Source organism: Myotis yumanensis, unplaced genomic scaffold (assembly GCF_028538775.1).
Source record: "Myotis yumanensis isolate MYYU_CA2020_CCGP unplaced genomic scaffold, mMyoYum1.0.hap1 SCAF_4, whole genome shotgun sequence".
NCBI classification, from domain to species: domain Eukaryota; kingdom Metazoa; phylum Chordata; class Mammalia; order Chiroptera; family Vespertilionidae; genus Myotis; species Myotis yumanensis.
The window spans coordinates 111,773,305-111,788,899 of NW_027223755.1; the positions used below are offsets into that span (position 1 = coordinate 111,773,305).

General features: G+C 42.8%; 1 protein-coding gene across 1 annotated transcript in view; it reads right to left on the minus strand.

Moving 5' to 3' along the window:
- The window catches only part of LOC139009403 (phospholipid-transporting ATPase ABCA3-like), a 383,929-nt gene that overhangs the window by 351,539 nt on the left and 16,795 nt on the right, over positions 1-15,595 (minus strand). The window contains exon 4 of the mRNA XM_070413702.1: positions 11,202-11,343. Within this exon, the coding sequence (XP_070269803.1) occupies positions 11,202-11,343 (142 nt within the window). The remainder of the gene's footprint in view (positions 1-11,201; positions 11,344-15,595) is intronic.

Here is a 15,595-nt window from a genome sequence, read left to right on the forward strand (position 1 = left end):
GCTCATAACCCGAATTTTAGCTCGCAACTCAAAGCAAAAAATCAGCCGAGAGACGGCTTGTATCTCAAAAAACTCATTTGTCGGGAAACTCGTAAGTCAAGGCCCCACTGTATCTGCTCCAGTCACTTTATGGTTATTGTCTTAAATTTAGGACTCTTCCAGCCATTTTTCTATATCTAATTTATTCTGCCTTCTTTTCTCCTTTTTCCTGAGGACTCTAGTAACACGTATGTTAGAATTTTTTTATTTACCCACTTTTCACTGTAACTCCATTTTTATTTACTTATTTTTTTAATTGAATATATTTTACTGTTCCAATATTATTTCCTCTTTCTCCTGTCATCTCAGTTTGGCTATTAAATCTGTCCTGTATTTTCTAATTCTAGATTCAGTGTCTTATTTCTTTATTATCATTTGTATTTATTGGCTGCGATTTTAAAAAATCATTTATTTCATTGAACACTTATTTTCTCTTATTTCAATGAGAATAATTAAAATAGCCACCTTAGAAGTCCTTGTTTGCTAAATTCCATAATCTGGATTTTCTTGGAGGCTATTTCTAACCAAAAATAATTGTTAATCATAATATGACATCTGTGTAAGAATAGACAGACTAATATGAAGAAAGAGATCATTTTAGGACAGATTATTTTTGGAAAACTGTTTTTCTGTATGGAAGGAAAATAATATGGAATTCTAACCAAAACAAAATACAAATGAGAAGTTGTCATAGATTAACAACAAAATTATAGAAGGAAATACCATAAAAGAGAAATATTAGGAGAATATTTATGAATTTAGGAATAGTGTTTGAATTCTTAAATGAAGACCTAATAGAAGAGACCACATGGCAAAAAAATGATGAATTATGTCAAAGTAAAGATTTTTGTTCAATAAAGAACAGAACGGATAAAATCATAAATTGGAAAAGGTACTTTTAATATTTGGAAACAATGATATATGTAAACTATATGTGAAAATCTTAAATAATTATAAATCATCAAATAAATATTTAAATACTGTTATCCAAAACTCAATCAGAAAGAATGAGAAAACCAAATAGATGGATAACAACTAATGAAATTGAAAGAGTAATAAAAAAAACTCCCAGGAAACAAAATCCTGAATCAGATGGATTCATAGGTAAATTTTACCACACATTCAAATAGTTAACACCTATTCTCTTCAAACTATTCCAAAAAATTTAAGATGAAGGATGATTTCCAAGCTTTTTTTAATGAGGTCAGCATTATCCTCATTGAAAAACTAGACAAAGACTCAATACAAAAAGAAAATTATAGGCCATTATCTCTGAAAAAAAGATGCTAAAATCCTTAACAAAATATTAACAAATTGGAACCAGCAATACATTACAAAAATCATACGCATGACCAAGTAGGATTTATTCCAGGGATATAGGATGATACAATATCATATCTAATATTAGACAAACATGGTAATTAACGATACCACCAACATTCTTCCCATTGGCTAATCAGAGCAATATGCAAATTAACTGCCAACTAAGATGGCGGCCGGCAGCCAGGCAGCTGAAGCGAACAGGAGGCTTGCTTGTTCTAGTGATGGAGGAAGCCAAGGTTCCCTGCCTGCTGCCGCCCAGCTCTGAGTTGCACTCTAAGCAACTATGTTGCAATTATAGAAGCTAAACAATCCCCAGAAACCTACTTTCAGCCAGCCGGGCCTCAGAGCTGGAGTTGCAACAGTGTTTCAATTATAGAAGCTAAAAAAAGCTCAGATACCTGTTTTCAGCAGCTGAGGTCTCAGAGCTGGAGCCGAGCCTCAGAGCTAAAGGGGTTCTCAGCTCCAGTGACAGCCATAGAAGGTAAATAAATCCCAGAATAAAAAAAAAAAAGAAAAAAAGGAGAAGTTGGGAGCTTCAGTCACCCACCAGCCTGAAAACGGTCCTCAGTCCCTCACCCAGACTGGCCAGGCACCCCAGTGGGGACCCCCACCCTGAAGGGGGTGTGACCAGCTGCAAACAGCCATCATCCCCTCATCCAGGCTGGCCAGGCACCCAAGCGGGACCCCCACCCTGATCCGAGACACCATTCAGGGCAAACCAGCAGGCCCCCACCTGTGCACCAGGCCTCTATCCTATATAGTACCAGGGTAATATGCAAACTGACCCTAACAGCAGAAGGACTGGGAATGACTGGTCACTATGACACACACTTACCACCACGGGGGAGACGCTCAATGCAGGAGCTGCCCTCTGGTGGTCAGGGTGCTCTCACATGGGAGGAGCTCTTCTCAGCCACAATCCAGGCTGATGGCTGCCAGTACAGCAGTGGTGGTGGGAGCCTCTCCTGCCTCCTCAGCAGCGCTAAGGATGTCCGACTGCAGTTTAGGCCTGCTCCCCGCTGGCAAGTGGACATCCCCCGAGAGCTGCCGGGCTGCCAGAGAGATGTCTGATTGCCATTTTAGGCCCAATCCCCTGGGGATCGGGCCTAAGCCAGCAGGTGGTCATCCCCTGAGGGGTCCCAGACTTCGAGAGGGCACAGGCTGGGCTGAGGGGCCCCCCTGCCCCCCCGAGAGCACAAATTTTTGTGCACCAGGCCTCCTGTTTGTAAATAAGTCAATGTGATACATCACATAAAATAACAGATAAAAACCACATGATCATATCAATAGATGCGGTAAAGGAATTCAACAAAATCCAGCACCCATTTTTGATAAAAACTCTCAGCAAAGTGAGAATAGAGGAATCATATCACAACATAATAAAGGTCATATTTGACAAACCTACAGCCACCATCATACTCAATGGGAAAAACTAAAAGCATTTCCTTTGTCAGAAACAGGACAGGAATGTCTTCTTTCACCACTCTTATTCAACACTAGAGACCCAGTGCACAAAAATTCATGCACTCGGTGTGTGTGTGTGTGTGTGTGTTGGGGGGGGGGGGGGGTGTCCCTCAGCCCAGCCTGTGCCCTCTCGCAGTCCGGGATCATTCTGGCAGCCCAGGAGCCCGCAGGGGAATGTCTGCTTAGGCCCGTTGGTAGTCAGACATCCCTCTAGCAGCCTGGGAGCTCTCGGGGGATGTCCGACTAACGGCTTAGGCCCACTCCCACGGGGGATCGGGCCCAAGCCATTAGTCAGACATCCTTAGCACTGCCATGGAGGTAGGAGAGGCTCCGCTACTACCGCTGCACTGGCCAGCTATGAACTGGCTTCTGGCTGAGCAGCACTCTCCCTGTGGAAGTGCACTGACCACCAGAGGGCAGCTCCTGCATTAAGCATCTGCCCCCGGTGGTCAGTGCAAGTCATAGCGTTCCTGGTCATTCTGCTGTTAGGGTCAATTTGCATATTACCCTTTTATTATATAGGACTAGAGGCCCAGTGCACAAAAATTTGTGCACTCGGCCGGGGGGGGGGGGGGGGTCCCCCAGCCCAGCCTGTGCCCTCGCGCAGTTTGGGACCCCTCGGGAGATAATGACCTGCTGGCTTAGGCCTGCTCCTGGGTGGCAGAGGGCATGCCCAATCCCTAGGTGCAGCCCCTGGTCAGGCTCAGAGCAGGGCCGATTGGGGAGTTGGGACGCCGCCCCGTCATGCACAGAGCAGGGCGGATCGGGAGGTTGCGATGCCACCCTCAGTCATGCTCAGGGTAGGGCTGATTGGGGGGTTGGGGCACCACCCCGTCACACTCAAGGCAGGGTCGATGGGGAGGTTGCGGCGCCACCCCCTGTGACTCACAGAGCAGGGCCAATCAGGGGGTTGGGGCGCTGCCCCCTGTCACTCACAGAGCACGGCCGATCAGGGGGTTGGGGCGCTGCCCCCTGTCACTCACAGAGCAGGGTCGATCAGGGGTTTGGGGAGCTCCCCCATCATGCACAGAGTAGGGCCGATAGGGGAGCTGGGGCACCGTCCCCTGTCACACACAGAGCAGGGCGGATCAGGGGGTTGGGGCGCTACACCCTGTCACATTCAGGGCAGGGCCAATGGGGAGGTTATGGCTCTACCCTGTCACACACAGAGCAAGGCCCGTGGAGGGGGGTTGGGGCGCCACCCTCTATCACCCACAGAGCAGGGCTGATCAGGGGGTGGGGGCGCCGCCACTGTCACACTCAGGGCAGGGCCGATGGAGAGGTTATGGCTCTACCCTGTCACACACAGAGCAGGGCCCGTGGGGGGGAGGGGGGGGGGTTGGGGCGCCGCACCCTGTCACACACAGAGCAGGGCCAATCAGGGGGTTGGTGCGCCGCACCGTCAAACACAGAGCCGCAGGGCAATCAGGGGATTAGGGAGCTTCCCCCTATCAGGCACAGAGCAGGGCTGATCAGGGGGTTGGGGCACCTTCCACTGTCACGAACAGAGCAGGGCGGATAGGGAGGTTGTGGCCCCACCCCCTGTCATACACAGAGCCACAGGGCTATCAGGGGGTTGGGGAGCTCCCCCCTATCAGGCACAGAGCAGGGCTGATCAGGGGGTTGGGGCGCCTTCCCCTGTCACGAACAGAGCAGGGCGGATAGAGGGGTTGTGGCCTCGCCCCCTGTCACACACAGAGCCGCAGGGCGAACAGGGGATTGGGGAGCTCCCCCCTATCAGGCACAGAGCAGGGCTGATCAGGGGGTTTGGGCGCTGCCCCCTGTCTGATCCCGGTGCCAGGAGCCTCGCTGCTCCTCTGATCCCGGTGCCGGGAGGCATATTACCCTTTTACTATATAGGATAGAGGCCTGGTGCATGGGTAGGGGCTGGCTGGTTTGCCCTGAAGGGTGTCCTGGATAAGGGTGGGGGTCCCCACTGGGTTGCCTGGCCAGTCTGGGTGAGGGGCTGAGGGCTGTTTTCCTGAAGCGGGTGACTGAAGCTCCCAACTGCTCCTTTTTTTCGTTTTTTGTTTTTTTTTTGTTTTTTTTTTTTTATTCTGGGCCAGCTTTAGCTCTGAGGCCTCGCTGCTGAAAACATCGATACAATGTTGTGGTCTGGCTGGCTGAAGCCTGGCTGAATGAAAGCCGGTTTCTGGGGTTTTGTTTAGCTTATTTGCAACATAGTAATAGTTGCTTAGTGTTGCAGCTGAGAGGCCGGCAAGTGCGGGGGAACGTTGGAGTTCGCCATCACTGGAGCAAGCAAGCCTCCCTGCTCGCTTCAGTGCATGGCTGCCAGCCACCATCTTGGCTGAAAGTTAATTTGCATAAGGATATGCTGATTAGCCAATGGGAAGGGTAGCGGTCGTACGCTAATTACCATGTTTCTCTTTTATTAGTGTAGATAGTACAGGAAGTCCTAGACACAATGATCAGACAAGAAGAAAAGAAAGTCATCAAAATTGTAAAGGAGGAAATAAAACTGACATTATTTGTAGATGACATGATATCATACATAGTAAACCCTAAAGCAGTGGTTCTCAACCTGTGGGTCCCGACCTCTTTGGCGGTCGAACGACTCACAGGGGTCGCCTAAGACCATCCTGCATATCAGATATTTACATTACGATTCATAACAGTAGCAACATTACAGTTATGAAGTAGCAACGAAAATAATTTTATGGTTGGGTCACAACATGAGGAACTGTATTTAAAGGGCCAGAAGGTTGAGAACCACTCCAAAGACTCCACCAACATACTATTAGATCGAATGAGTGAATTTGGCAAAGTAGCAAGATACAAAATTAATATCCAAGGGTATTTTTATACATCAATAACAAACTCTCAGAAAGAGAAACAAAAAAAATCCCATTTATGACTGCAACAAAATAAATGAGGTAGCTAGTCATAAACTTAACCAACAAACAAGTGTCAATATATACCATGTTCACAGATTAGAATAAAACGTTCATTCTACCCAAAGCAATCTAGATTCAATGCAATCCCTATTTAAATATCGATGGCATACTTCACAAATCTGGAATTTGTATGGAATTGACAAAGACCCAGAACAGCCTCAGCTATCTTGAGAAAGGAGAACAAAGTTGGAGGGATCACAGTAGCAGATATCAAACTATACTACAAAACCATCATAATCAAAACACCCTGTTACTGAGATGAGAACAGGCCTATAGATCAATGGAACAGAACAGAGAGCCCACAAATTAACCCATATCTTTATGGTCAATTTATATCTGACAAAGGAGGCAAGAACATTCAATGGAGCAAAGACAGTATTTTTTTATTACATATCTTAAAGGGCAAGGGAAACAAAGGAAAAAAGTAAAAAAATGGGACTCTATCAAACTAAAAATTTCTGCACAGTACAAGAAACCACAAACAAAACAAAAAGACAACCAACAAAATAGAAGAATATATTTACAAACAACAGTTCTGACAAGAGTTTAATATCCAAAATGTATAAAGACCTCATACAACTCAAATACTCCAATTAAAAACCGGGCAGAGAACCTGAACAGACTCTTCTCTCAAGGCCACATACAAATGGCCAACAGGTATATGTAAAGATGCTCAACTTCAATAGCTATTAGGGAAATGCAAATAAAAACTACAATGAGCCCTAGCTGGTTTGGCTCAGTAGAGAGAGCATCACCCTGTGAACTGAAGGATTCTGGCTTCAATTCCAGTCAAGGGCACCTACCTTGGATGCAGGCTCAGTCCCAAGCCATGCAGGAGGCAACCTATTGATATAGCTCTCTCACATCAATGTTTCTCTCTCTCTGTCTCTCCCCCTCCCTTCCACTCTCTCTAAATATAAATGAATATCCTTGAGTGAGGATTAACAAAAAAATACAATGAGATATTATCTCACACCTTTAGAATGGCTACTATAAACTAGTGACCGAGTGCACAGATTCATGCACACTGAAAGGAAATTAATTAGAAGGTGGCTGGCGGGGCGAGACTGGGCAAGATGGGCCAGACATGCACTGGAGCCAATCTTCTGTGGTCCCTCCCCAGCCAGCTGCACCTGGGGTGCCATGGCTCGAAAGACATCTGTGGAGTTAGTGGGGTCCCTCCAGCAGGTGGGGTCCCTTGGCCTGGCCTGCGGGGATTGAGCCGAAACTGGCTCTCCGACATCCCTCAAGGGGTCCCGGAGTGTGAGAGGGCATTCTGCAAAGTTGCAGTCATACAGGGTGTGGAACACAAATGCAAGTGTGCAGTAAATCAGATGCAGGGCCAACAGTGCCCCAGCAACAACATAATTCATAGCCGAAGGTGGAATCGCGTGGCCCCCACAAGAAATTGGGCTCCTTCCTGTCTGGTTTCGGGGTGCATCACCTGAGAACTGCCACTGCTAAGTCACTGCAGCTCGGCAGCTTCTGTGTTGGCACCTGCCCCGTGGTAGTCAGTGTGTGTCATAGCAACCAGTCGAATGGTCAGACACTTAGCATATTAGCCTGTTATATATAGAGACTAGAGGCCCGGTGCATTAAATTCGTGTACGGTTAGGCTGCCAGCTGCTGGCCAAGGCCTTCCTTCCCCCGGCTGCAGGCTGCCAACAGGGGCCTTCCTTCATTCCACGCATCCCCCTGGTTGTCAGCACATGTCATAGCGAGTGGTCAAACTCCCAGTCAGTCAAACTCCCGAGGGGATGATTTGCATATTAGCCTTTTATTATATAGGATAAGACAAGTAATAACAAGTATTGGAGAGGATGTGAAAAAAAAGAAACTTGCATTCACTGCTGGTGGGAGTGTAGACGGGTATAGCCACTATAGAAAACAGTAGGGTGGTTCCTCAAAAATTAAGAATAGATTTACCATATGACCCAGAAAATTCCCTTTTGGGTAAAATTTGAAAATACAGATTCACAATGATATGCACCCCTATGTTCATTGTAGTAATGTTTACAGTGGCCAAGACATGGAAACAACTGAACTATCCTTTGATTTATGATTGGATAAAGATGTGGTCCATATATATAATGGAATACTACTCAGATATAATAATAAATTAAATACTACCATTTGTGACAGCACAGATGGACTTTGAGAATATCATACTAAGCAAAATAAGTCCATCAGGAAAAGTTAAAAACCATATAATGATTTCACTCATATGTGGGGTATAAAACTAAAAGCAACAAATTAACAAACAACATAGACAGACAACAGTATTGTGGTTACCAGAGATAAGGAGTTTAGGAGGTAGTAAAAGTTAAAGGGGCCTAATATATGGTGATGAAAGATTATTTGACATTAGGTGGTAAACACACCATGTAATAGACAGATCATGCATCACAGAAATGTCACTTGAAACCTATATAATTTTATTAACCAATGTCACCCCAATAAATTTAATAAAAAAGGAAAAAATATCAAGAAGGTCTTTTGTGGATTTGAACTAAAATATTAGGCATAGTTTTCTATTTCTCCCTCATTTCATGTAATATATATCTAATTTTCCTACTTGTTTTCCTTCCAATCCTTCTTAGTCCTTGTACCCTTGTCTCTTGTCATTTCTCCTTAATTTGAATGTTCAGTCTTTCATCCTTCTTTCTCTAAATTTAACATTCCCCCGGAAATAGTGTGGCATTAAAGAAACTTAAGGGTATACTGCCTGTTCTCAAGTAATATGCCACCCAAAATTGATAAGTGATGACAAAATAAAATCCCAATGTTCAAGGAAAAACAAGTCATTCTCTTAAATACTGTGGGGGTTTTTTCCCTCACTTTAAGACATGCTTTGAGAGAGGAAAGGGAAGAGACAGAAACATCAATGTAAGAGAGAAACATCAATCAGTTGCCTTCCATATGCGCCCCCACCGTCGATCAGATCTGAAACCCAGGTATGAGTCCTGACTGAATCAAACTAGCAATCCTGTGGTGCATGAAACAATGCTCAACCTACTGAGCCACTATGGCCGAGCTAATTTAATTTGATTAATTACACAAATTATTTTATAATCTAGAGGCCCAGTGCATAAAATTCGTGCATGGTGCCAGGGAGGTGCCTCAGCCCAGCCTGCACCCTCTCCAATCTGGGACCCCTATGGGACCGACTGGTAGTAGGACATCCTTCTCACAATCTGGACTGCTGGCTCCTATCTGCTCGCCTGCCTGCCTGCCTGATTGCCCCTAACCGCTTCTGCCTGCCAGCTGATCTCCCCCTAACCACTCCCCTGCCGGCCTGATTGATGCCTAACTCCTCCCCTGCTGGCCTGATTGCCCCTAACTGCCCTCTCCTGCTGGCCCGATGACCCCCAACTGCCTTCCCCTGCTGGCCTGATAGCCCCCAACTGCCCTCTCCTGCTGGCCATCTTGTGGCGGTCATCTTGTGGCAGCCATCTTGTGATGACATCACACGAGGATGTCACATGAGGGTTGACGCCACCTAGGCTTTTATTATATAGGATTGCAAAACATAAGTCACAATATTCTTTGTTCAGCAACAGTATAAAACAAAATTTTTGTGTTCAGATACAAACAAAAACTTGGAGAGATGCATCCACTACCACATCATATCATTTCTCCTATTCATGTTAAATATTGTTCTGATTCTCTCTCATAACTTCCAGGAGAAATTTCATACTTTTTCACTTTACAAACTAGATCTTTAATGACCTATTTTCCTCCTAGCCTCATCTCTACTAGTCTCCCATGTGCACCCTCCATGCTAGAAGGTCATGTAGCTCTCTGAATGTGGCCTCCTGTCCTACATGTGTTCATGAGTTTAATTCCATTGCCTGGAATAACCCCATCCATCTCCATTTAGCTAGTTATGCAGGTACCTCTAGATTCAATTTAAATACTTTTTTTCTGAACAGATTACATCATAAAAGAGTATTTTTAATGACTGCCTAACAGGTTCACCTATTCTCTTACTGGTTATGTTGTTTCCAATTTTTGTTGCTAATGCTAGAATGTGCATAGTTTTTCCTTCTATTTAATATTTGCCAAAGATAAAATCTCAAGATATTCAGTAAATGCAAATTCCTCATTAAGGGTTTTTCACATATGATAATATACCAAGTGAAAAATCTGACTTAAAAATTACCATCCCAATGTAAAAACTTTTAGATCAAATCAATAAAATTATATATAGACATAAATAGGCAAGCAATGCCAACAAATGAAAATATGCGCATTTGAAAGCATAACACTAAACCACAACTATATAAAGATAGATATATTGCTATAAGAATCAAAAGAGAGCCCTGACCAGTTTGGCTCAGTGGCTAGAGCATCGGCCTGTGGACTGAAGAGTCCCAGGTTCGATTCCGGTCAAGGGCATGTACCTTGGTTGTGGGCACATCCCCAGTAGGGGTTGTGCAGGAGGCAGCTGATCGATGTTTCTCTCTCATCGATGTTTTTAACTCTCTATCCCTCTCCCTTCCTCTCTGTAAAAAATCAATAAAATATATATATTTTTAAAAAAGAATCGAAAGAGAATAAAGCATGATATAGATATATTATATATATTTTTTAAGTTTGTCAAATATATGGGATTGAAAAGTGGTTTTCATAGAATATAAATCTAATTTTTAAAATTACCACAAGAATAAACAAACTTATTATGTACTAAAGGCCTGGTGCATGAAATTCATGCACTTGGGGAACGTCCCTCAGCCCAAATTGAGAGAGGGCACAGACCAGGCTGAGGGACCCATCTGTGCATGATCGGGGCCAGGGAGGGGTGCAGAAGGTTGGCCAGCTGGGGAGGGAACATGGGAGGGCTCCAGGGCGTGTCTGGCCCATCTCACTCAGTCCCAATTGGCAGGACCCCAGCAGCAAGCTAACCTACCAGTCCAGTGATAGCGAACCTATGACACACGTGTCAGAGGTGACACACAAACTCATTTTTTGGTTTATTTTTCTTTCTTAAATGGCATTTAAATATATAAAATAAATATCAAAAATATAAGTCTTTGTTTTACTATGGTTGCAAATATCAAAAAGTTTCTATATGTGACACGGCACCAGAGTTAAGTTAGGGTTTTTCAAAATGCTGGCACGCCAAGCTCAAACAGTTTGCCATCACTGTACCAGTAAGAGCATCTGCCCCCTCGTGGTCAGGGCACATCATAGCGACTGGTCGACCAGTTTACTGTCTGCCCTCTGGTGGTCAGTGCCCATCATAGCGAGCAGTTGAGCAGCCTTAGCATATTATTAGCATATTAGGCTTTTATTATATAGGATAGTTGTATATGTATATACACACATAAAACCATATATACCTGTGTATATATATGTATATATATATGTATATATGTATATGTGTGTGTGTATGTATATATATGTATATGCTAGTATCAACTGGGATAATAAAATAAGTTTGCTTAAATATCTACTCACCAGGACTCCCTCCATCTTGGTTGTATGGGTTCCTGGGTCCTGAAGAGGGGTGAATAGGAAAGAGTAAGGATGTTTTCCAGTCTGACGGGCCTGAATGTTGGATAGTCCTTGGTATCCTAACAAAACGCAGATGATATTTTACCTAGAAGTAGCAACAGGAAACAAACTATGCTTAAAACTGAACAAACTGAAAAGCAAATATTAGAAATAAAGGACAGTTAAGAACATAAGGAAAACAATGTGATTTGAAAGGGGAGACTCATCTGATGTCAACATGATACTGAATGCCTGGAAATGGCAGTGACTCCCAACATAATATAGATGCTCCAATCACATCTACATCTGAAGTCCTCTCAATGTGCAGACAGTTCACAAAAGTAAGATATATATGTGGCCCACAAATACATGAAAAGTTTCTCAATGTCACACGTGAAATAAATGCAAATTAAAACCACAGCGATATTTTTCTTACCTACCACACTGGAAAAATCAAAAAGCTTAACCACACACTCTGTTAGCAAGATTATAGACAAAAAGGCCCTTTAATTCATTGCTTTGTAGGATGCAAGATGGCATAACTGTAATGGAGAATCTTGTAATGTTTAACAAAATTACATCTGCATTTACTGTTTGATTCAGCAATCTTACTTCCAGGAACAGACTTGAAATATATATCTCCAACAATATGAAGAAAAGGTATGTACACGTTTGTTGTTAATGTTATCTGTGGTGGAAATGTATTGAAATCAATTGCATAAACTATGGTATATGAACACAACAGAGAGCTATGTATCTGTTCAAGGTACAGCAGAAAATAGAAAGGGTAGGAAAATTCTAAGGTATCAGGTAGCAACAGCAGCAAGCAGCCCCCAGCCCTAGGACTAAGGGAACAAAAGCAAGAGTTTATAATTACTTAAAATTATAAACTTAGAGGAGAGGTCCTGTGGAGCTGAACACCAAACTTCTGAGGAGAATGCACGAGTCAGCTGGTGCTGTCCCAGAGTGTGAGAGAAGGGCCCTCCGGGACTGGACCTACATTTCTGAGAAGGAGCTCCAGTCACCTGGAGCTGAGTCACCTTTGAGAGGGTGCGATGAGGCTGATTTTGAAAACTGTTGGACAATCTGCAAACTGTATTTGGCTGCTGCTATGGGAAGAAAGTGCTACTGCCAAAAAAGAAGTGTTGCTGGGATGTCACTCATAGGAACTACAAGCAGACAGAAAGCCAACAGGAAAGGTCAAATTTCTTCCCCAAGTCCTGTGCTTTAACAGTAGAGTCTTATAAAGAGCTGGCTGAAAAAACAGAAGTGTAGCTACAGCATCAAAGAGCAGAGTAAAAGAATGGATTTATGGCTCAAAAAGAGACTGAGTGACAAGTATACATTTAAAAAATGAGGTATATGTATGTAATTTATACTACATAACATATTAACTTAAATGTATATATCTCCATACATTCATATATAATACCTATGTAATTTATATATATCAATACATCTAATCTTTGGATGCATTGCCAAAGAAGTTGGAAATATAAGTACACTTCCACCAAAATACTTCAGCATTTACTAGAATTCAATACTTGTTTATAGTTCTTATTTGAGGTAAAATTAGATACAATAAAATGGACAAGTGTTAACTGTATATCTGCTTCACTGGACACACATTTTGGCAAATACAGTTTTCATAACCCAAACCACGTACAAGGTAAACAGGAGCCTCCACCCCAGAAAGTTCTCTCATGTCCCTTTCCAGTCAATCCTGATCACACTCCCTCAGAGATACATTTTTTTTTTCTGATTTCACCATAGGGGAATATTGCCTGTAATATAATTTCATATAAATAAAACTCACAAGATTATACTCTTTTCCATAAGGCTTCTTTTATCAGAAAGAATAAGATTCATTAATGTAACTGCTTTTTTCAGTAGTTAATTCATTTTTGTCACTGAGCAATATTTCACAGTGTAAATATAACAGAGGCCATTAATTTTCTGGTTGAAAATTACCTGACTGTTCCCAATAATTATTCGGCTAATATGGACAATGCTGTTATGAACATTCTTACACATCTCTTTTGTGAAAATATGTTTTCCTTCTTTAGGGTAATTCATAGGAGTGCAACTGATGAATCATATAGAATAGATGTGTGTTTAGACTTATTTGAGCAAACTAATGGCAGACATATTTCTAACCTGATCATACCATTTTATAATCTCACCAACAGTGGCTTCACATCCTTAACACTATGGTGTCGGGTGAATTTCCCGCCAAAATATAAGATGGCGCGGGCAATTATTTAGGTTTCCCGCGCAAAATCAGAGTTAGTTTAAGATACCTATTACCCCAATGGGTATGAAACGGTTCGCATACGCAGGTAGGTATCTTTGTGAACGGCAAACAAACAAATATTTGGTAATACGCAGTTACAATCGGCCCGAGTTTACACGTTTCCCGCACTCCACCGCAAATCTATATGAACCGAGTTTAAGACGGCTCCCGCGGAGTACGCGCAATTCACGCGAGCCGACTTAACTCGTTTCCCACAACCCAAGTGTTAACAGTATCGTCAGACTAATTTTTGCCTTCCTGGTGGAGGGTAGAGGTGTCTCCTATGGCTTAAATTTGTATTTTCCTGATGTATAATGGCATTGCATACTTTTCATGTCTTTATTAGCCATTCATATATCTGCTTTGACAAACTATTTAAATATTTTGTTTATCTTTGAAACTGGGCTGCTTGTCTCTATTATTGAGTTGGACTTTTAAAAATATCTTGGGAGAACCAAGATGGCGATACTTGCTGCCTCCCACAACCACATCAAAATTACAACTAAAATACAGAACCAGCATCACTCAGAACCACCTGAAATCTGGCTGAGTGGAAGTTTTACAAATAGAGAAGCAAAGGAGAAAGAACGTTGAGGCTGGTAGGAGGGGCAGAGGCGCAGAAGGAGCTGGTCCAACACCCACCTGCGTCGTGTTTTTAATCAGGAGAGATATCTTCACTGTGGAGGCCACCTATGAGGTGCAGGCGGTTCCAGCCCCACACCAGACCCCCACTCCAAGGTTACAGAGATGGGAAGAGAGGTCCCTGTAACTTTAGGCTTTAAAAACCAACGGGGATTGTGTCTGAGTAACATTGAGGCTGCTGGAAACCCAGAAGTTCCTCTTAAAGGGCCAGCACATAGTCTTAGTCCAGTGATGGCGAACCTATGACACGCGTGTCAGAGGTGACACGTGAACTCATTTTGGATGACACACATTGACAGAGACAAAAAGTTGCATAATTCAAATATCTGTCTCTCGCAATGGCCAGAGTTGGGCATCACTCATGTTACTCGTGATCAATAATGCAATTCTAAAAGCGGATGTAAACATGTACATCGGTGTTGCGTAGCAAAGATACATAGTGAAGACATCCCAGATACATTGTTCCAATATTGACATTAATATAAAAAGGTTAAGAATTGCACTATCAAGAGATTAATCTTTACTCATGACATTTTATTTTTACTCGAGTGACAAAATGCCCAATTCTGGAAACGGCCTCGTTATTGTCAACATGTGCCTCAGGTAAGCTTCCCATGCGTTCAGGTGCATTTGGCAAACGGATGCACTTGATCGCCATGTTCGTTAGGAGACAGGAGTGGGAGGGTTAGAAGAAAAAGATATACAGTGCAACAGTGCTCGACGAGACATTCTGCGTGTTGGATAATTGGTTACAGCACCATATATCTGTTGGTTATACATACTATCTTCGAATTGTTTTGCACCAGGAGTCAGTGCAACAACACTGCAAAAAGTTAATAGGTAAGAAACCTATCAACCTTTTATAAAAAACGCCGTGATTTATATTTATTTAGTTTTGCAGCCTTGTGATGGAGAACCAAAAAAAATAAAAAAGCTAGATTGAATGATAAAGGAAGTGGAAGTAGCAGTAGCCAATCCTTTCAAGACATATGGACCGAGATGTACGGGATTGTCGACAGAAACAACAGATCATTGTACGTACTGTGTTATGAAACGGTAGTAAGCAGAATGCGGAATGTAAAGAGACATTTTGAAACTAATCATTGTCAGTGCTTGAAAAAAGTATCGATGAAAGGAAGGAATACATTTCTAGGCAGCTACACCTCTATAAAAGTCAATCAAATTCCATCATTAAATTTGTAAGATGCTCTACAAATTTAACATCAGCAAGTTACTGTATTGCTCACTCCATAGCTCAGCATGGAAAAGCCCTCAGTGACATAGAATTTATTAAGGAAATATTTCTAAGATGTGCAACAGCTCTATTTCACTATATGAAAAATAAAGATGATATTATTAAAAGAATTTCTGAGTTACCACTCAGTAGAAATACTATCAAAGACAGAATAATAGATCTTAACAA